The sequence below is a fragment of the Zonotrichia albicollis genome, chromosome 10, assembly GCF_047830755.1.
Source record: "Zonotrichia albicollis isolate bZonAlb1 chromosome 10, bZonAlb1.hap1, whole genome shotgun sequence".
Taxonomy (NCBI): Eukaryota; Metazoa; Chordata; class Aves; order Passeriformes; family Passerellidae; genus Zonotrichia; species Zonotrichia albicollis.
Window position 1 is genome coordinate 24,073,822 of NC_133828.1, and position 13,214 is coordinate 24,087,035.

At 36.7% G+C, this 13,214-nt stretch overlaps 1 protein-coding gene across 29 annotated transcripts in view; it reads left to right on the top strand.

The window, feature by feature from the left end:
* The window catches only part of TTN (titin), a 238,208-nt gene that overhangs the window by 147,038 nt on the left and 77,956 nt on the right, over positions 1-13,214 (top strand). For all 29 annotated transcript variants that reach the window (XM_074548385.1, XM_074548386.1, XM_074548390.1 and 26 more), the window contains 27 exons: positions 1,507-1,630; positions 2,493-2,759; positions 2,940-3,037; positions 3,169-3,337; positions 3,439-3,705; positions 3,849-4,115; positions 4,204-4,482; positions 4,577-4,985; positions 5,089-5,213; positions 5,309-5,575; positions 6,196-6,465; positions 6,661-6,963; positions 7,086-7,388; positions 7,758-7,945; positions 8,029-8,143; positions 8,483-8,767; positions 9,050-9,201; positions 9,332-9,479; positions 9,587-9,764; positions 9,861-9,982; positions 10,081-10,368; positions 10,462-10,758; positions 10,876-11,062; positions 11,606-11,721; positions 11,816-12,115; positions 12,359-12,658; positions 12,753-12,858. In XM_074548385.1, coding sequence (XP_074404486.1) covers positions 1,507-1,630; positions 2,493-2,759; positions 2,940-3,037; positions 3,169-3,337; positions 3,439-3,705; positions 3,849-4,115; positions 4,204-4,482; positions 4,577-4,985; positions 5,089-5,213; positions 5,309-5,575; positions 6,196-6,465; positions 6,661-6,963; positions 7,086-7,388; positions 7,758-7,945; positions 8,029-8,143; positions 8,483-8,767; positions 9,050-9,201; positions 9,332-9,479; positions 9,587-9,764; positions 9,861-9,982; positions 10,081-10,368; positions 10,462-10,758; positions 10,876-11,062; positions 11,606-11,721; positions 11,816-12,115; positions 12,359-12,658; positions 12,753-12,858 — 5,930 coding nt within the window. The remainder of the gene's footprint in view (positions 1-1,506; positions 1,631-2,492; positions 2,760-2,939; positions 3,038-3,168; positions 3,338-3,438; positions 3,706-3,848; positions 4,116-4,203; positions 4,483-4,576; positions 4,986-5,088; positions 5,214-5,308; positions 5,576-6,195; positions 6,466-6,660; positions 6,964-7,085; positions 7,389-7,757; positions 7,946-8,028; positions 8,144-8,482; positions 8,768-9,049; positions 9,202-9,331; positions 9,480-9,586; positions 9,765-9,860; positions 9,983-10,080; positions 10,369-10,461; positions 10,759-10,875; positions 11,063-11,605; positions 11,722-11,815; positions 12,116-12,358; positions 12,659-12,752; positions 12,859-13,214) is intronic.

Consider the following 13,214-nt stretch of genomic DNA (forward strand, 5'->3'; position numbering starts at 1 on the left):
ATTCAACATATAAGGGGATTAAGAGGATTCAAATTCCATTTCAGGCATTTGTTCTGGCTCTCCAGATAACTCCCCAGGCAGATTTGCTTGTCAAGCACTTCTCACTAGCTATTTTTAACCCTTCATCAAGTGCTGGCTCTTAACTCTGAGATCTGAGCAGCCTGGAATGCAGTCAATTTAATGTTTAAAGTTAATGATAGGGGAAATAAATAAAAAAACATAAATTAATAGATTAAGAAATGGAAATAGATATTACTGGTTGCAAGACTTCTTTTTTGCATACTAGGCCTAAAAATGTAATGCAAATTCAAATAAAAGTTGGAAACTTAAACAAAGTAAACTTTCAAGGCATTGCATGATCTAACGAAGTTTCAGAACCTGTAATAATGCTGCTAATAATACTTTGGTACAGATTGCTATTTCTTTTAGATACAATTTTTAACATATTTTTTTCAGGTTTTGCTAGATCTTTCTGAGCTTTAAGAAATTTGCATAAATAAATATTAATTTTAAAAAATAATGTAGCAATATCAAAACAGATCATTATGACAAAGGACCCTATTTAAGGACAGATAAACAAAGTTGAAACTCAGCAGATGAATCATGAAATAAATAAAGATAATTACTTCTGAGTTTCAGAATAAAAATGTGAAAAGCTATTGATCAGTGCAGTGGATTGATAGTTATAACTGCCTGGCAAGAAAAATATTATATGTTTGGTATAATTCTGTATAATGGAACATTATTTTGGTCTTTTCTGTCTGAGCTATCATTTTAATTACATTTAAAAAAATCAGATTTCATGTAGTTTACATATATAGTCAAAAGTGTCACTTGAACAGTTGAAACTTTATCGGGATGAAATTGAGAGTAAACCATATATTTACTCAATGTATCACTTTCTACCCATTCAAAATAGCCTCTTGAAATACATTTACAACTGTCTTTAAAAATCAATCTAATTTTACAGGTTTCATTTTAGCTGTTTGCTAATTCAAACGATTGCCTCCGTGGCTGGCATTCAGCTGAACATTTATAACCTTTATTCATTGAAGTGATTTTTTCCTTTACTGTGATTGCAAAGTAGTTTCTGCAATAGTTAATCACAGAAACTAGTTTTTTAGGCAGAAATTTTTACCAAATTTAAATAATAAATAGACAAATTGGCATTTCCAGAGAAGTGTAGGTGAAGGGTGCCAAACCTCTTTGTAGTTGAAAAAGTTTTTCCTTTATATATAGCTGGCAGTAATGCCAACTTTTCCCATAAATTTGCTTATTTTTTGTATTTATTAATACCGGTTCAAAATAGACATCATCTCAAGTCAGAAAATCCTCAAAATTTTGAGGATTGAGTTATATTTAGTATATACAAAATGAAGTTGTCAAAATTTCACATGAAAGTGGACAACCGAACTCCACAAATCATATATAGCATTCTATTTCATGAAATATTTCTCAAACACTTGTTGTAGATGTTCACAGTGGGGTTTTTTTGTATTTTGTAAGGTTGTGACCCGGGCTGAAGGGAGAGTTCACACACTTATTCTCAGAGACGTCAAGCTAACAGATGCGGGAGAGGTATCACTGACAGCAAAAGATTTCAGAACTCAAGCAAATCTTTTTGTGAAAGGTAAGTCAGTCATTTTAGTTAAACCATAATCAAGATTAATGTTCCATTCATGATTCATCCTGGAATAGGAAACTTTGATAAATACACATTATTTTATCAAAGAGTGGTAACCATATATACAATATTCAACTGGTAGATAACTCCCCTGATTAAAAAACCAGCCTACATAAAATCTTTTCACAGAAGAGCTGAACAAGGGAAAACACTGGAAATGGGTGAAATCTGGGGGATAAACCAGTTCATTAGGACTTCCAGGGCTTTGCTGCAGTCTTGAACATTCAATTGGCCTCAAGAGGACCCACAAATACCATCCTTTGTGGGTCCCAGTGGCTTTTTCTGTTCTTTTGAATATCCAGAAACCTGTCAGAGTATACCTGCTCCATCAGTCAAGGGACAAGATAACATTGGCTGTATATCCACTTGTGCTGCTTGCAGGCTGTGTTATGTTTCAGAAGGAAAACAACTGCATGCACTGATCCAGTAATTCAAGGAAAAACTGAAAAAACCCCTAAGCATTCTCTAAGCTCGCAGTATAAGTTTAGAGTCTCTGAGATTGCATGGGTATGGTTCAGCTAAGAAATTGAGTTGCAAGGCTTTGTGATGATTTTTAATTAAAAACCCCATGGACAAGGATAACATTCGATCTCATCTTACAATAGGCTGAAAATGAGGAAATTAACCTGAATTAACAAAAAATGTCTGTGTATTAAAAATAAAAAATGTTTTAAGAAACCTTCAATAGGGACATCTAAGATCCTTTTTGTCAAGGAAAATTAGTAAACAGCATAGGATAGTTCTATGCAAGCAGAAGACTGCCTGTAGTTTAGATCTTTTCTACAAAAAATGTATCTGTTTCATTTAGAACCCCCAGTTGAATTTACTAAACCACTTGAGGACCAGACTGTTGAAGAGGAAGCCACTGCAGTACTGGAATGTGAAGTCTCCAGGGAAAATGCAAAAGTTAAATGGTTCAAGGATGGGGAAGAAATTCACAAATCAAAGAAGTATGATATCATTTCTGAAGGCAGAGTCAGAAAACTCATCATCCGTGGCTGCACACTGGACGATGCAAAAACATATGCCTGTGATGCTAAGGACTTTAAGACATCATGTTTCCTCAATGTGGAGCGTGAGTAATTCACAGTTTTCTACAAAATGTCTGGGTGCTGTAAAGGCAATGTACAAGTGTCTATGACAGGCAGTAGTATCGTAGTAATGTTGTAGTAGTAGTAGTAACGTTGGCAATTTCTTACTTCTCTAGCATAACTTCCCTCTACTAAAATTTTAAAAATTTTCTATTCACTTTCAGCTATTCGTGTCGACTTCCTGAAACCCCTGACTGACCTTGAGGTTAAAGAAAAAGAATCTGCTCGGTTTGAATGTGAAATTTCTCGTCCAAATGTCAAGGTCTGTAGTGACACTTTTTAATCTCAGTAACTCCTTCACCTAGAGGGGAAAACTTTGATATATTGCTATAGAAGAACGCACTAAAATCTATGATGAGTGTGTTTAAACCATGTTAATTTGTTCTGGAACAGGTGAAGTGGTTTAAGGATGGCATGGAAATTAGAAAAGGCAAAAAGTATGACATAATTTCTAAAGGTGCAGAACACATTCTTGTCATCAATAAATGTGTCTTTGATGATGAAGCTGAATATTCCTGTGAAGCAAAAACAGCTCGAACGTCCGGCCTACTTACAGTGATAGGTAAACACAGTGTTTTAGAATCTAATATGTGAACAATAAAGATGAGAGAGTGGGGTTTTTTCATGGCTGGCTTTAATCATCTTTTGAAATTCTTTTTGCAGAGGAAGAGGCTGTTTTCACAAAAAATCTTCCTGATCTTGAAGTAAATGAAAATGACACTGTAAAATTGATCTGTGAAGTTTCGAAGCCTAATGCTGAAGTTACTTGGCTTAAAGGAGATGAAGAGGTGCCTGATGGTGGTAGATTTGAACACATTTCTGATGGTAGAAAGAGAATTCTTGTTATACATAATGCTCATCCTGAAGATGCTGCCAAATATACTTGCAAGCTCCCAAGCTCTAGTACAACAGGAAAACTTACTGTACATGGTAAGAGTACTTCTTTGGTGGGCTCGTATCCCAGGAAAAAAAATTAAAACATTTGAAAATCAGTAGTAATATTCAACTTGGTTTATTGCATCCACAAGTAAAAAATAATATATATATATGCCTACAAAAATGTTTTCTTTCAGAACTTGCAGCAGAATTTCTTACCAGACCACAAAACCTTGAGGTGCTTGAAGGAGAAAAAGCTGAATTTGTCTGTTCAGTATCCAAAGAAGCCATTACAGTACAGTGGCTAAGGGGTGACACAGTCCTGGAGCCTGGTGATAAGTATGACATCATTTCAGATGGCAAAAAGAGAACACTTGTGGTTAAAGAATCTGTTCTAGGAGATACAGGAATGTATACTGTCATGGTTGGTGAAGCTAAAGCTACAGCACACTTAGCAGTGATTGGTAAGTTTGATTTTATCAATATGTAGGTTGTTTTGTTGCATTCTTTATACTACATGATGTCCTATTTCTTCTGTTTTCTCAATTTCAGAAAAACTCAAGATTATAACTCCTCTTAAGGACCAAGAAGTGACTGAGTGTCAAGAAATTATCTTCAACTGTGAAGTCAATAAAGAAGGTGCCAAAGAGAAGTGGTACAAAAATGACGAGGCAATATTTGATAGTGCAAAGTACATTATTGTTCAGAAGGGTGTAGTCTACACTCTCAGAATCAGAGATGCAGAGTTGAAAGATGAAGCTACCTACACCATCTCACTGACAAACCAGAGAGGTGAACACGTTAAAAGCTCTGCTGCCTTAAAAGTATTAGGTAAATAACTTGCACTACATTGAAATAGTTTCATCATTTACATTCCATTTTATATGAGGTTGTAAAAATGTTTGCTTTTTTTTTTCCATAACAGAGGAGGATCTCAGAATTGTTGAGCCCCTTGAAGACATTGAGACCATGGAAAAGAAAACTGTCACATTCTGGTGCAAAGTCAATCGCCTTAATGCAACTCTCAAATGGACAAAGAATGGAGAGGAGATCACATTTGATAGGCGTGTTTTGTACAAAATTGATAAATTCAAGCACTCATTGATAATTAAAGACTGTGGGTTTGTAGATGAAGGTGAATACACTGTTACTGCTGGACAAGACAAATCAGTTGCAGAGCTTCTCATCACAGAAGCACCAGCAGACTTCACTGAACATCTTCAGGACCAGACTGTCACTGAATTTGACGATGCTGTCTTTACATGCCAGCTTTCCAAAGAGAAAGTCAGTGTAAAATGGTACAGAAATGGAAGAGAAATCAAAGAAGGCAAAAAGTATGTACATTTAATTATGCTTCTGAATGTGCTAAACAGTCTTGTTTTACTTTATTGCTTTGTCTGGAAACTAAAATACTGCCTATTTTTCTCCTCCATAAAGATACCAGTTTGAAAAGGATGGAAATCTGCACAGGTTAATTATAAAAGACTGTAGGCTAGATGATGAGTGTGAATATTCCTGTGGAGTGGATGACAGGAGATCTAGGGCAAGACTTTTTGTTGAAGGTATGTGTAAAATTGGATGGGATTTATTTCAACATTATTTGATAATAGTAGAAACAATTAAAAAATAATACTGAATGAATCAACATTTATTTCAGAAATCCCTGTTGAGATTATTCGACCACCACAAGATATTTATGAAGCTCCTGGTTCAGATGTCATCTTCATGGCTGAATTGAACAAAGATGGTGTGGAGGTCAAGTGGTTGAGAAACAACATGATTATCATCCAAGGTGACAAACATCAGATGATGAGTGAAGGAAAGGTCCACAGGCTGCAGGTGTGTGACATAAAGCCCCGTGACCAAGGGGAATACAGATTTATCGCCAAAGACAAGGAAGCTAGAGCTAAACTTGAATTAGCTGGTAAGTTGCTTGTTTTGTGCTCCTTTTATAAAATCTTCGATTTGTGAACTTAGTTTCTAACTAAATTGATTCTTTCTCTTTCAAGGAGTTGAACTAAAATTAATACACAGCCTGAGAAAAGTGTTAAACTATTTGAGGATTGCTTAACAAGTCTGTTAAACTATGTGAATATGAATTTAAGCAACAAACTTTTTTGTTATATGATGCTGATCCAGCTGGTGAGGAAAACCCATCGCTTTTCAATGTGTATTTGCCAAAGAGCAATATTTAAGATAAAAGAAACTTAAAGCTTTTAATTAAGTCACTAAAAACGATGAAAATTATTTGGCCTACTCATTTAAGTCATATTCGATATATAATTCCTAATGTGTCTATTTTACAGAATAGTTAAATTAGTTCTCAAAAAGCAACTCCTTCTTTCCTGATTTTATAGGAGGACACAGTAGATTCCAACCAGCCTGTATTTCTTTCTCTGGAGCTGTTCTACAAGTATATTAAATCCTTCATATTTACACTCCTTTTACTTTTCTGTGTTACCTTCTTTGCTGACTGCATAAGTATATCAATTTTTGTACACATATATATGCAAGTACTGAACATTTCACATTCATCTTTCTTAGCTGCACCTAAAATCAAGACTGGTGATCAAAACCTTGTGGTTGATGTTGGGAAACCTTTAACTATGACTGTCCCATATGATGCCTACCCAAGAGCAGAAGCTGAATGGTTTAAAGCAGGAGAAAGTCTGCCCACAACAACTGTTGATACAACTACTGACTGCACTACCTTCAAAATTTATGAAGCAAAGAAATCAGATAAGGGAAGGTACAGGATTGTGCTTCGAAACAAACATGGCCAGGCAGAGGCATTCATCAATGTAGAGGTCATTGGTAAGTACTCGTACTATTAAAACCTTGCTTACCATTATTCCACAGAGTAAAAAGCCTTTATTGAGGGAGAAACCCTCTGCTTCCCCTCATGGGAAAGCTGTAGATCATATTGAGGTCTCCCCTCAAACTCCTCTTGTCTAGCCAGAGGGAAGAAAATCGATGCAATGCCCTGAAGTATTGTCATATCTTTAATAGATGTTCCAGGTCCAGTGAGAAACTTGGAAGTCACTGAAACTTATGATGGTGAAGTTGGTCTTGCGTGGCAAGAACCAGAAAGTGATGGTGGAAGTAAAATCATAGGCTACGTCGTTGAAAGACGTGATATCAAGCGTAAGACCTGGATTGTGGCCACAGATCGTGCTGAAAATTGTGAATACACTGTTACTGGACTTCAGAAAGGGGGAGTTGAGTACCTCTTCCGTGTCAGTGCACGCAACAGAGTGGGCACTGGTGAGCCTGTGGAAACAGACACACCTGTGGAAGCTAAGAGCAAATTTGGTGAGCAGAAGTTACAAAAAACACAGTGTTTGATGGTTGTGTAGAAAAAGCAGTACAAATTCTAACAATAGGAAAAACCTACATGTCTTCTTGTTTCTTTTTCCTTCTAAAATAAAATGCAGATGTTCCTGGTCCTCCTCAAAATGTAGAAGTTAGTGATGTGAACAGGTTTGGAGCCACACTTAGCTGGGAACCACCTGAGGACGATGGAGGATCCCCGATTACTGGCTACGTTATTGAACTGCGTAACAGAGCTACCATCAGATGGGAGCCAGCTATGACCACAGGAGCTGATGAACTGTCAGCTGTCCTGACTGATGTTGTGGAAAATGAAGAGTACTTCTTCAGAGTAAGAGCTCAAAACATGGTTGGAGTTGGCAAACCAAGTCCAGCTACACGTGCAGTAAAAATCATGGATCCAATTGGTGAGTATGCAAAGTATGTATGATTATGATTGTATTATGAGACAGGAGCATTTTGGATGCCATGTGTGCAGGAAAGTTCAACTGACAAACATGTGTGCTGCAAATACTGTGTACAGTTATATTTTCCCTATTCCCTACCTTTGTCCTTCCAACATAGCAGGAATACCTTGCTACCACTTGGTTTAGTAAGAATTGCAGATATTTTTTTTCTCTGAAGTTAGGATGCAACCTCAATTTTAAAAAATCAGTTCAGAAAAAGCTATGCAAAGGCTTTAAAAACTGTACTGTATGATAGGATCACCTAATTTGCAGAACCATGCTATTTTATCAGCTGCATAAATCTATTTCTCTCAATTTATTTTTTTTCAGAGAGACCAAGTCCTCCCATTAACCTTGAGCATTCAGATCAAACTAAGTCATCTGTTCAGCTCACATGGGAACCCCCTCTAGAAGATGGAGGAAGTCCAATCTTAGGCTATATTATTGAAAGGCAAGAGGAAGGAACAGACAAGTGGATTCGTTGTAACCCAAAACTAGTACCTTCTCTTACTTTTAAGGTACAATGTTCTCTTCATCAACAGGTAAAATGTGCCGATAATTTTTAATATGAGGTAGTAAATGATTGTTTGTGTGTTTTTAGGTAACTGGATTGAAACAAGGATCCAGTTATTACTACAGAGTCTCAGCAGAAAATGCAGCTGGTGTGTCTGACCCAGCAGAGGCTATTGGGCCATTAACTGCAGATGATGCTTTTGGTAAGTCACATGCCATTTTGTTTAATCAATTAATAAGATAAGGCACACAATTAAAGTGCATCTTGTGGATAATGTGTGTATTTTTCACCAGATAACTGGTACACTTTAGGCATTTGAGATCATGAGCTATTTCTTCTCCATTATAAATTTTGCAGAGAATTATCTGCACTATGAGATAGAGGCCTGTTAGGTTGCCTGAGGAGCAAGGCATGACCTTTTGTCTCCTGACCTACCTTTGTGGAAAGTGAGAGGTAACAGAAGGAAACAAAGGAAGAGAAGATCCCTAAAAAAGAAACGTCTCATGATAATTTATTGAATCCTCTTTCCATTTTTTTTCAGTTGAACCTACAATGGACCTAAGTGCATTTAAGGATGGGCTGGAAGTTATTGTACCAGAGCCAATCAAGATCCGTGTTCCCATCACTGGGTACCCTGTGCCAACTGCCACGTGGTATTTTGGTGACCAAGTCTTAGAAGAGGGTGATCGTGTAAAAATGAAGACCACTGCCTCCTTTGCAGAACTTGTAATTACTCCGAGTGAGCGCCCAGACAAGGGACTTTATTTCTTGACATTAGAAAACCCTGTGTCATCTGTTACAGGAGAAATTAATGTTAATGTCATTGGTAAGTGGACATGTATGTATTTTAGCAGTAACATTCCGCATTTGTCTTAAAATCTAATTAGGTTAATAATGTATGATCTTACACTATCCAACCAGATATAATAAAATATAACTAAAAACTAAAAACCCCTCCTCAAAAAACCCTCTTTTCTAGTTTTCAATATGTAACTTTGCTGTTTAAAGAGGAATGACTTAACAAGACTAAGTCTTCTGGTAGATACATTACATAGAGATCATCTATCAGGCACCAATTACAAAATAATACAATTTCTGTGACTTCTAGCTTGTCCAAGTGCACCGAGAGAGCTCAATGTTTTAGAAGTACTCAAGAGTACAGTGCAGCTCGCATGGGAACCTCCAGAAGATGATGGTGGAAGTCCAGTCACTGGCTATATAATTGAAAAACGTGAAGTAAGCCGGAAAACATGGAGCAAAGTAAGTTCATTCTTTCTCATTTGAATTTCTATATTATTTTCACATGTGCTACTGAGTTTTTTGCCTTATTTTTGTAATCACTCTTTGGAAATGAATTTTAAAAACACATTGGAACCTTTCTTCTCTTTAGGTTATGGATCATATTGTTGACCAAGAATTCACTGTACCTGACCTCGTCCAAGGGAAAGAATATTTATTTAGAGTTTTTGCATGCAATAAATGTGGCCCTGGAGAGCCTGCATATATTGATGAACCTGTAAATATGTCAGTACCAGCAAGTAAGCATATTTGATTTTTTTTGTATTTTCTTCAAAGTAAGATATAGAAATAATATATCTTTCTTAGACTGGTTTCTAAGATCCCATATGTTTTTGATTTTTAATAGCGGTACCTGACCCACCAGAAAATGTTAAATGGAGAAATCCAACATCAAAAGGAATCTTCCTAACATGGGAGCCTCCCAAATATGATGGTGGTGCACGCATTAAGGGTTATCTGGTAGAAAAATCCCAACGTGGCACAGACAAGTGGGAGATATGTGGGGAGCCTGTTATTGAAACAAAGTAAGTAAATCGACCCAGTAGATAAATCCTCCTAACTAATTGTGCCATCATCACCACTCTAAATATTTTGAATTTTTTGGGGTTTTTTTTTTACAGAATGGAAGTAACAAAGCTCCAGGAAGGAGAGTGGTATGCTTATCGGGTTAAGGCTTTGAACAGAATGGGAGCAAGTAGGCCAAGTAAGCCAACTGATGATATTCAGGCCATTGATGCTAAAGGTAACTACTTCACTTGCTAAATTGCCATAGCTGCTTTATTTTTACCAGTCTCTGGAATACTGTTTCTCTAACAACATTTTCATTCTCTCCTAAATCAGAGGCTCCAGAAATTTTCTTAGATGTGAAGCTTCTTGCTGGACTTACTGTGAAAGCTGGAACTAAAATTGAACTGCCAGCTAAAGTAACTGGAAAGCCTGAGCCCCAGGTTACTTGGACCAAGGCTGACAAAATTTTGAGACCTGACAACAGAATCACTATTGAAAGCCAGCCTAATCATTCCACAGTCACTATTACAGACAGCAAGAGGAGTGACAGTGGAACCTATATCATAGAAGCTGTAAATTCCAGTGGACGTGCTACTGCTGTTGTTGAGGTTAATGTTCTCGGTATGCATGTACTTTATGTTATTTATACAAATCGTTAGTAATGTACCAAGGTATGCAAGCAGAAAATTAACGTTCATGTCTTGTCCTCTACAGATAAACCTGGTCCACCAGCTGCATTTGATGTAACAGAAATCACAAACGAATCCTGCCTTCTAACCTGGAATCCTCCACGAGATGATGGGGGATCTAAAATTACCAACTACGTCCTTGAGAAAAGAGCTACAGACAGCGAAATATGGGACAAGTTGTCATCAACTATTAAAGATACAAAATTCAGAGCTACCAATTTAACTCCTCATAAAGAATATGTGTTTCGAGTCAGTGCTGAAAACATGTATGGTGTTGGAGAGCCAGCACAGTGTAGCCCCATCATTGCCAAATATTCATTTGGTTAGTTAATTAAATTAATGATTAATTTTTACAGTATTTTAACAGGAAGGAAAAAAAATAACACCCTGATTGATGGTTTTGGTTTTTGTTTATTTGTTTTTTAATTAATTTATACAGATCCGCCAGGCCCTCCAACAGGTCTCAAGCCCATAGAGGTCACTAAAGATTCAGTCACTTTAACATGGAATGAACCAGATGAAGATGGTGGCAGCCCCATAACTGGCTACTGGGTTGAAAGATATGATCCTGAGCAGGATAAATGGATAAAATGCAACAAAATGCCAGTGAAAGATACAACATTCAAGTAAGACTATAGTCACTTTAGGGTGAAATTGATCACAGAGACATAAAAATTTAACAGTAGCTTTTAAAATAAGTTTTACTTTGTTTTTATTTTTTTCCTAGTTTCCATAAGTTTTGATCCAACTACCCGTGGTGGCTTACTTTTTAAATTAGCTTTAATGAGGGGTATCTTTACAGAAGAATTATTCATCTTGTTTTTCTTTTACATCTTATGCTCAATAACTCCTGTGCTTAATTATTCCATAAGATATTCTAAAATGGCATCCCAAGTATCAATTTACCAAAATCCTTAGATTTTTTTACTCCTGATACTCTCATTAACTAAAAACCATGGAACATGCAAAAATTCAAGATGATTCTCAAAACATGCAGTTCTGTCATGGTGCACCATTTTAGTGTTGACAATTTGTTGACATCATTAGCTGTAATTTGGGTATTTTCAGATTTTCCAAGTTATCTGTGGTATAAATAGTGGAGAGAATGATGTTTTAGAAATTAATTAATGCCTAGGTTTGGTTTAATCAAATTTAATTTTTATTTCCAGAGTTAAAGGTCTTACAAATAAGAAGAAGTATAAGTTCCGTGTCTTGGCAGAGAATCTTGCAGGACCTGGAAAACCAAGCCGGGAAACAGAGCCAATCTTAGTGAAAGATCCAATCGGTACAATAAACACATTTTTAATGGTTTAATTTAGCAACAATAACATTTCAAAAATTGTTATCAATGACATAATTAATACTGGACTCTTGTCTAGATCCACCGTGGCCTCCTGGAAAGCCAACTGTGAAAGATATTGGCAAGACATTCCTTACCCTGAACTGGACAAAGCCAGAACATGATGGAGGGGCAAAAATTGAATCTTATGTCGTTGAGCTGTTAAAGACTGGAACAGACGAATGGGTGAGAGTGGCTGAAGGAGTTCCAACAACTGAACACTTCCTCAAAGATCTTATGGAGAAACAAGAATATTCATTCCGTGTGAGAGCTGTGAACAAGGCTGGCGAGAGTGAGCCCAGTGAGCCCAGTGACCCTGTGCTGTGCAAGGAGAGGCTTTGTGAGTACTGTTTCAGAACGTGCTGCTACTGCAAATACAGTGTCTGACTTTTAAAAAGCCCCTTGTCTGTCCATCTTTGTAGGTACTAAATGAACTCTTGGAAGGCTTATGAAATACTAAAATCTCCCCTGCTTCAGTTCAGGAAATACAAAGTTTTAATAGTTTTGGTGTATTCCCTGTCTTCCAAGATCTTTTGTGGGAATTGCAATATTCTGGTTTACTTTTTCTTTTCCTATTTTGCAGATCCTCCTTCACCACCACGATGGCTTGAAGTTATTAATATTACTAAAAATACAGCAGATCTTAAATGGACAGTACCAGAAAAGGATGGGGGTTCCCCAATTACCAACTACATTGTTGAGAAAAGAGATGTAAGGCGGAAGGGCTGGCAGACAGTGGATACAACAGTGAAGGACACCAAGTACACAGTAAGCCCACTGACTGAAGGCTCACTCTATGTGTTCCGTGTGGCTGCTGAAAATGCCATTGGACAGAGTGACTACTGTGAAATTGAAGACTCAGTGCTTGCTAAAGATACTTTCAGTAAGTTTTGATTTTCTTATTGAGTGATCAGTAGCTCACACATCATGAATTCATAGTCTTCTAATGTGTGCCTTCTTTTATTTTTTTACCTTAGCAACCCCTGGGCCTCCATATGCCCTTACAATAGTTGAAGTGAAAAAAGGCCATGTTGATTTGAAATGGGAACCACCTAAGAATGATGGTGGCAGACCAATTCAAAGGTAAGGTCATTTTAAGTTTTTGTAGGCTTCTGTAGATAAACATCTTTTAACAAGTGAAGATGTTTCTCTCAAAATATTTAAATTTTACATTGAAACATTTTATATTAAAAATATGGGAATGGCTTTAAAAGAAGCCATGTGGTCAAAGCAATGAAGGGCTTCATTTTAAAATGTAGTAATTATGCAAATAAAATTCCTAATGTGCCTGAACAGTGAATATGAGTCAACATCCTCAAAACAGCATATAATAATTAGTAGCTGTGAAAAAAAAATAAGGTGATCATAGTCTCCAGTTCTTGCAGAATAATAGCCACTTAAAATCATCTAGCATATAGTATGCTCGTATTTTCCTTCTG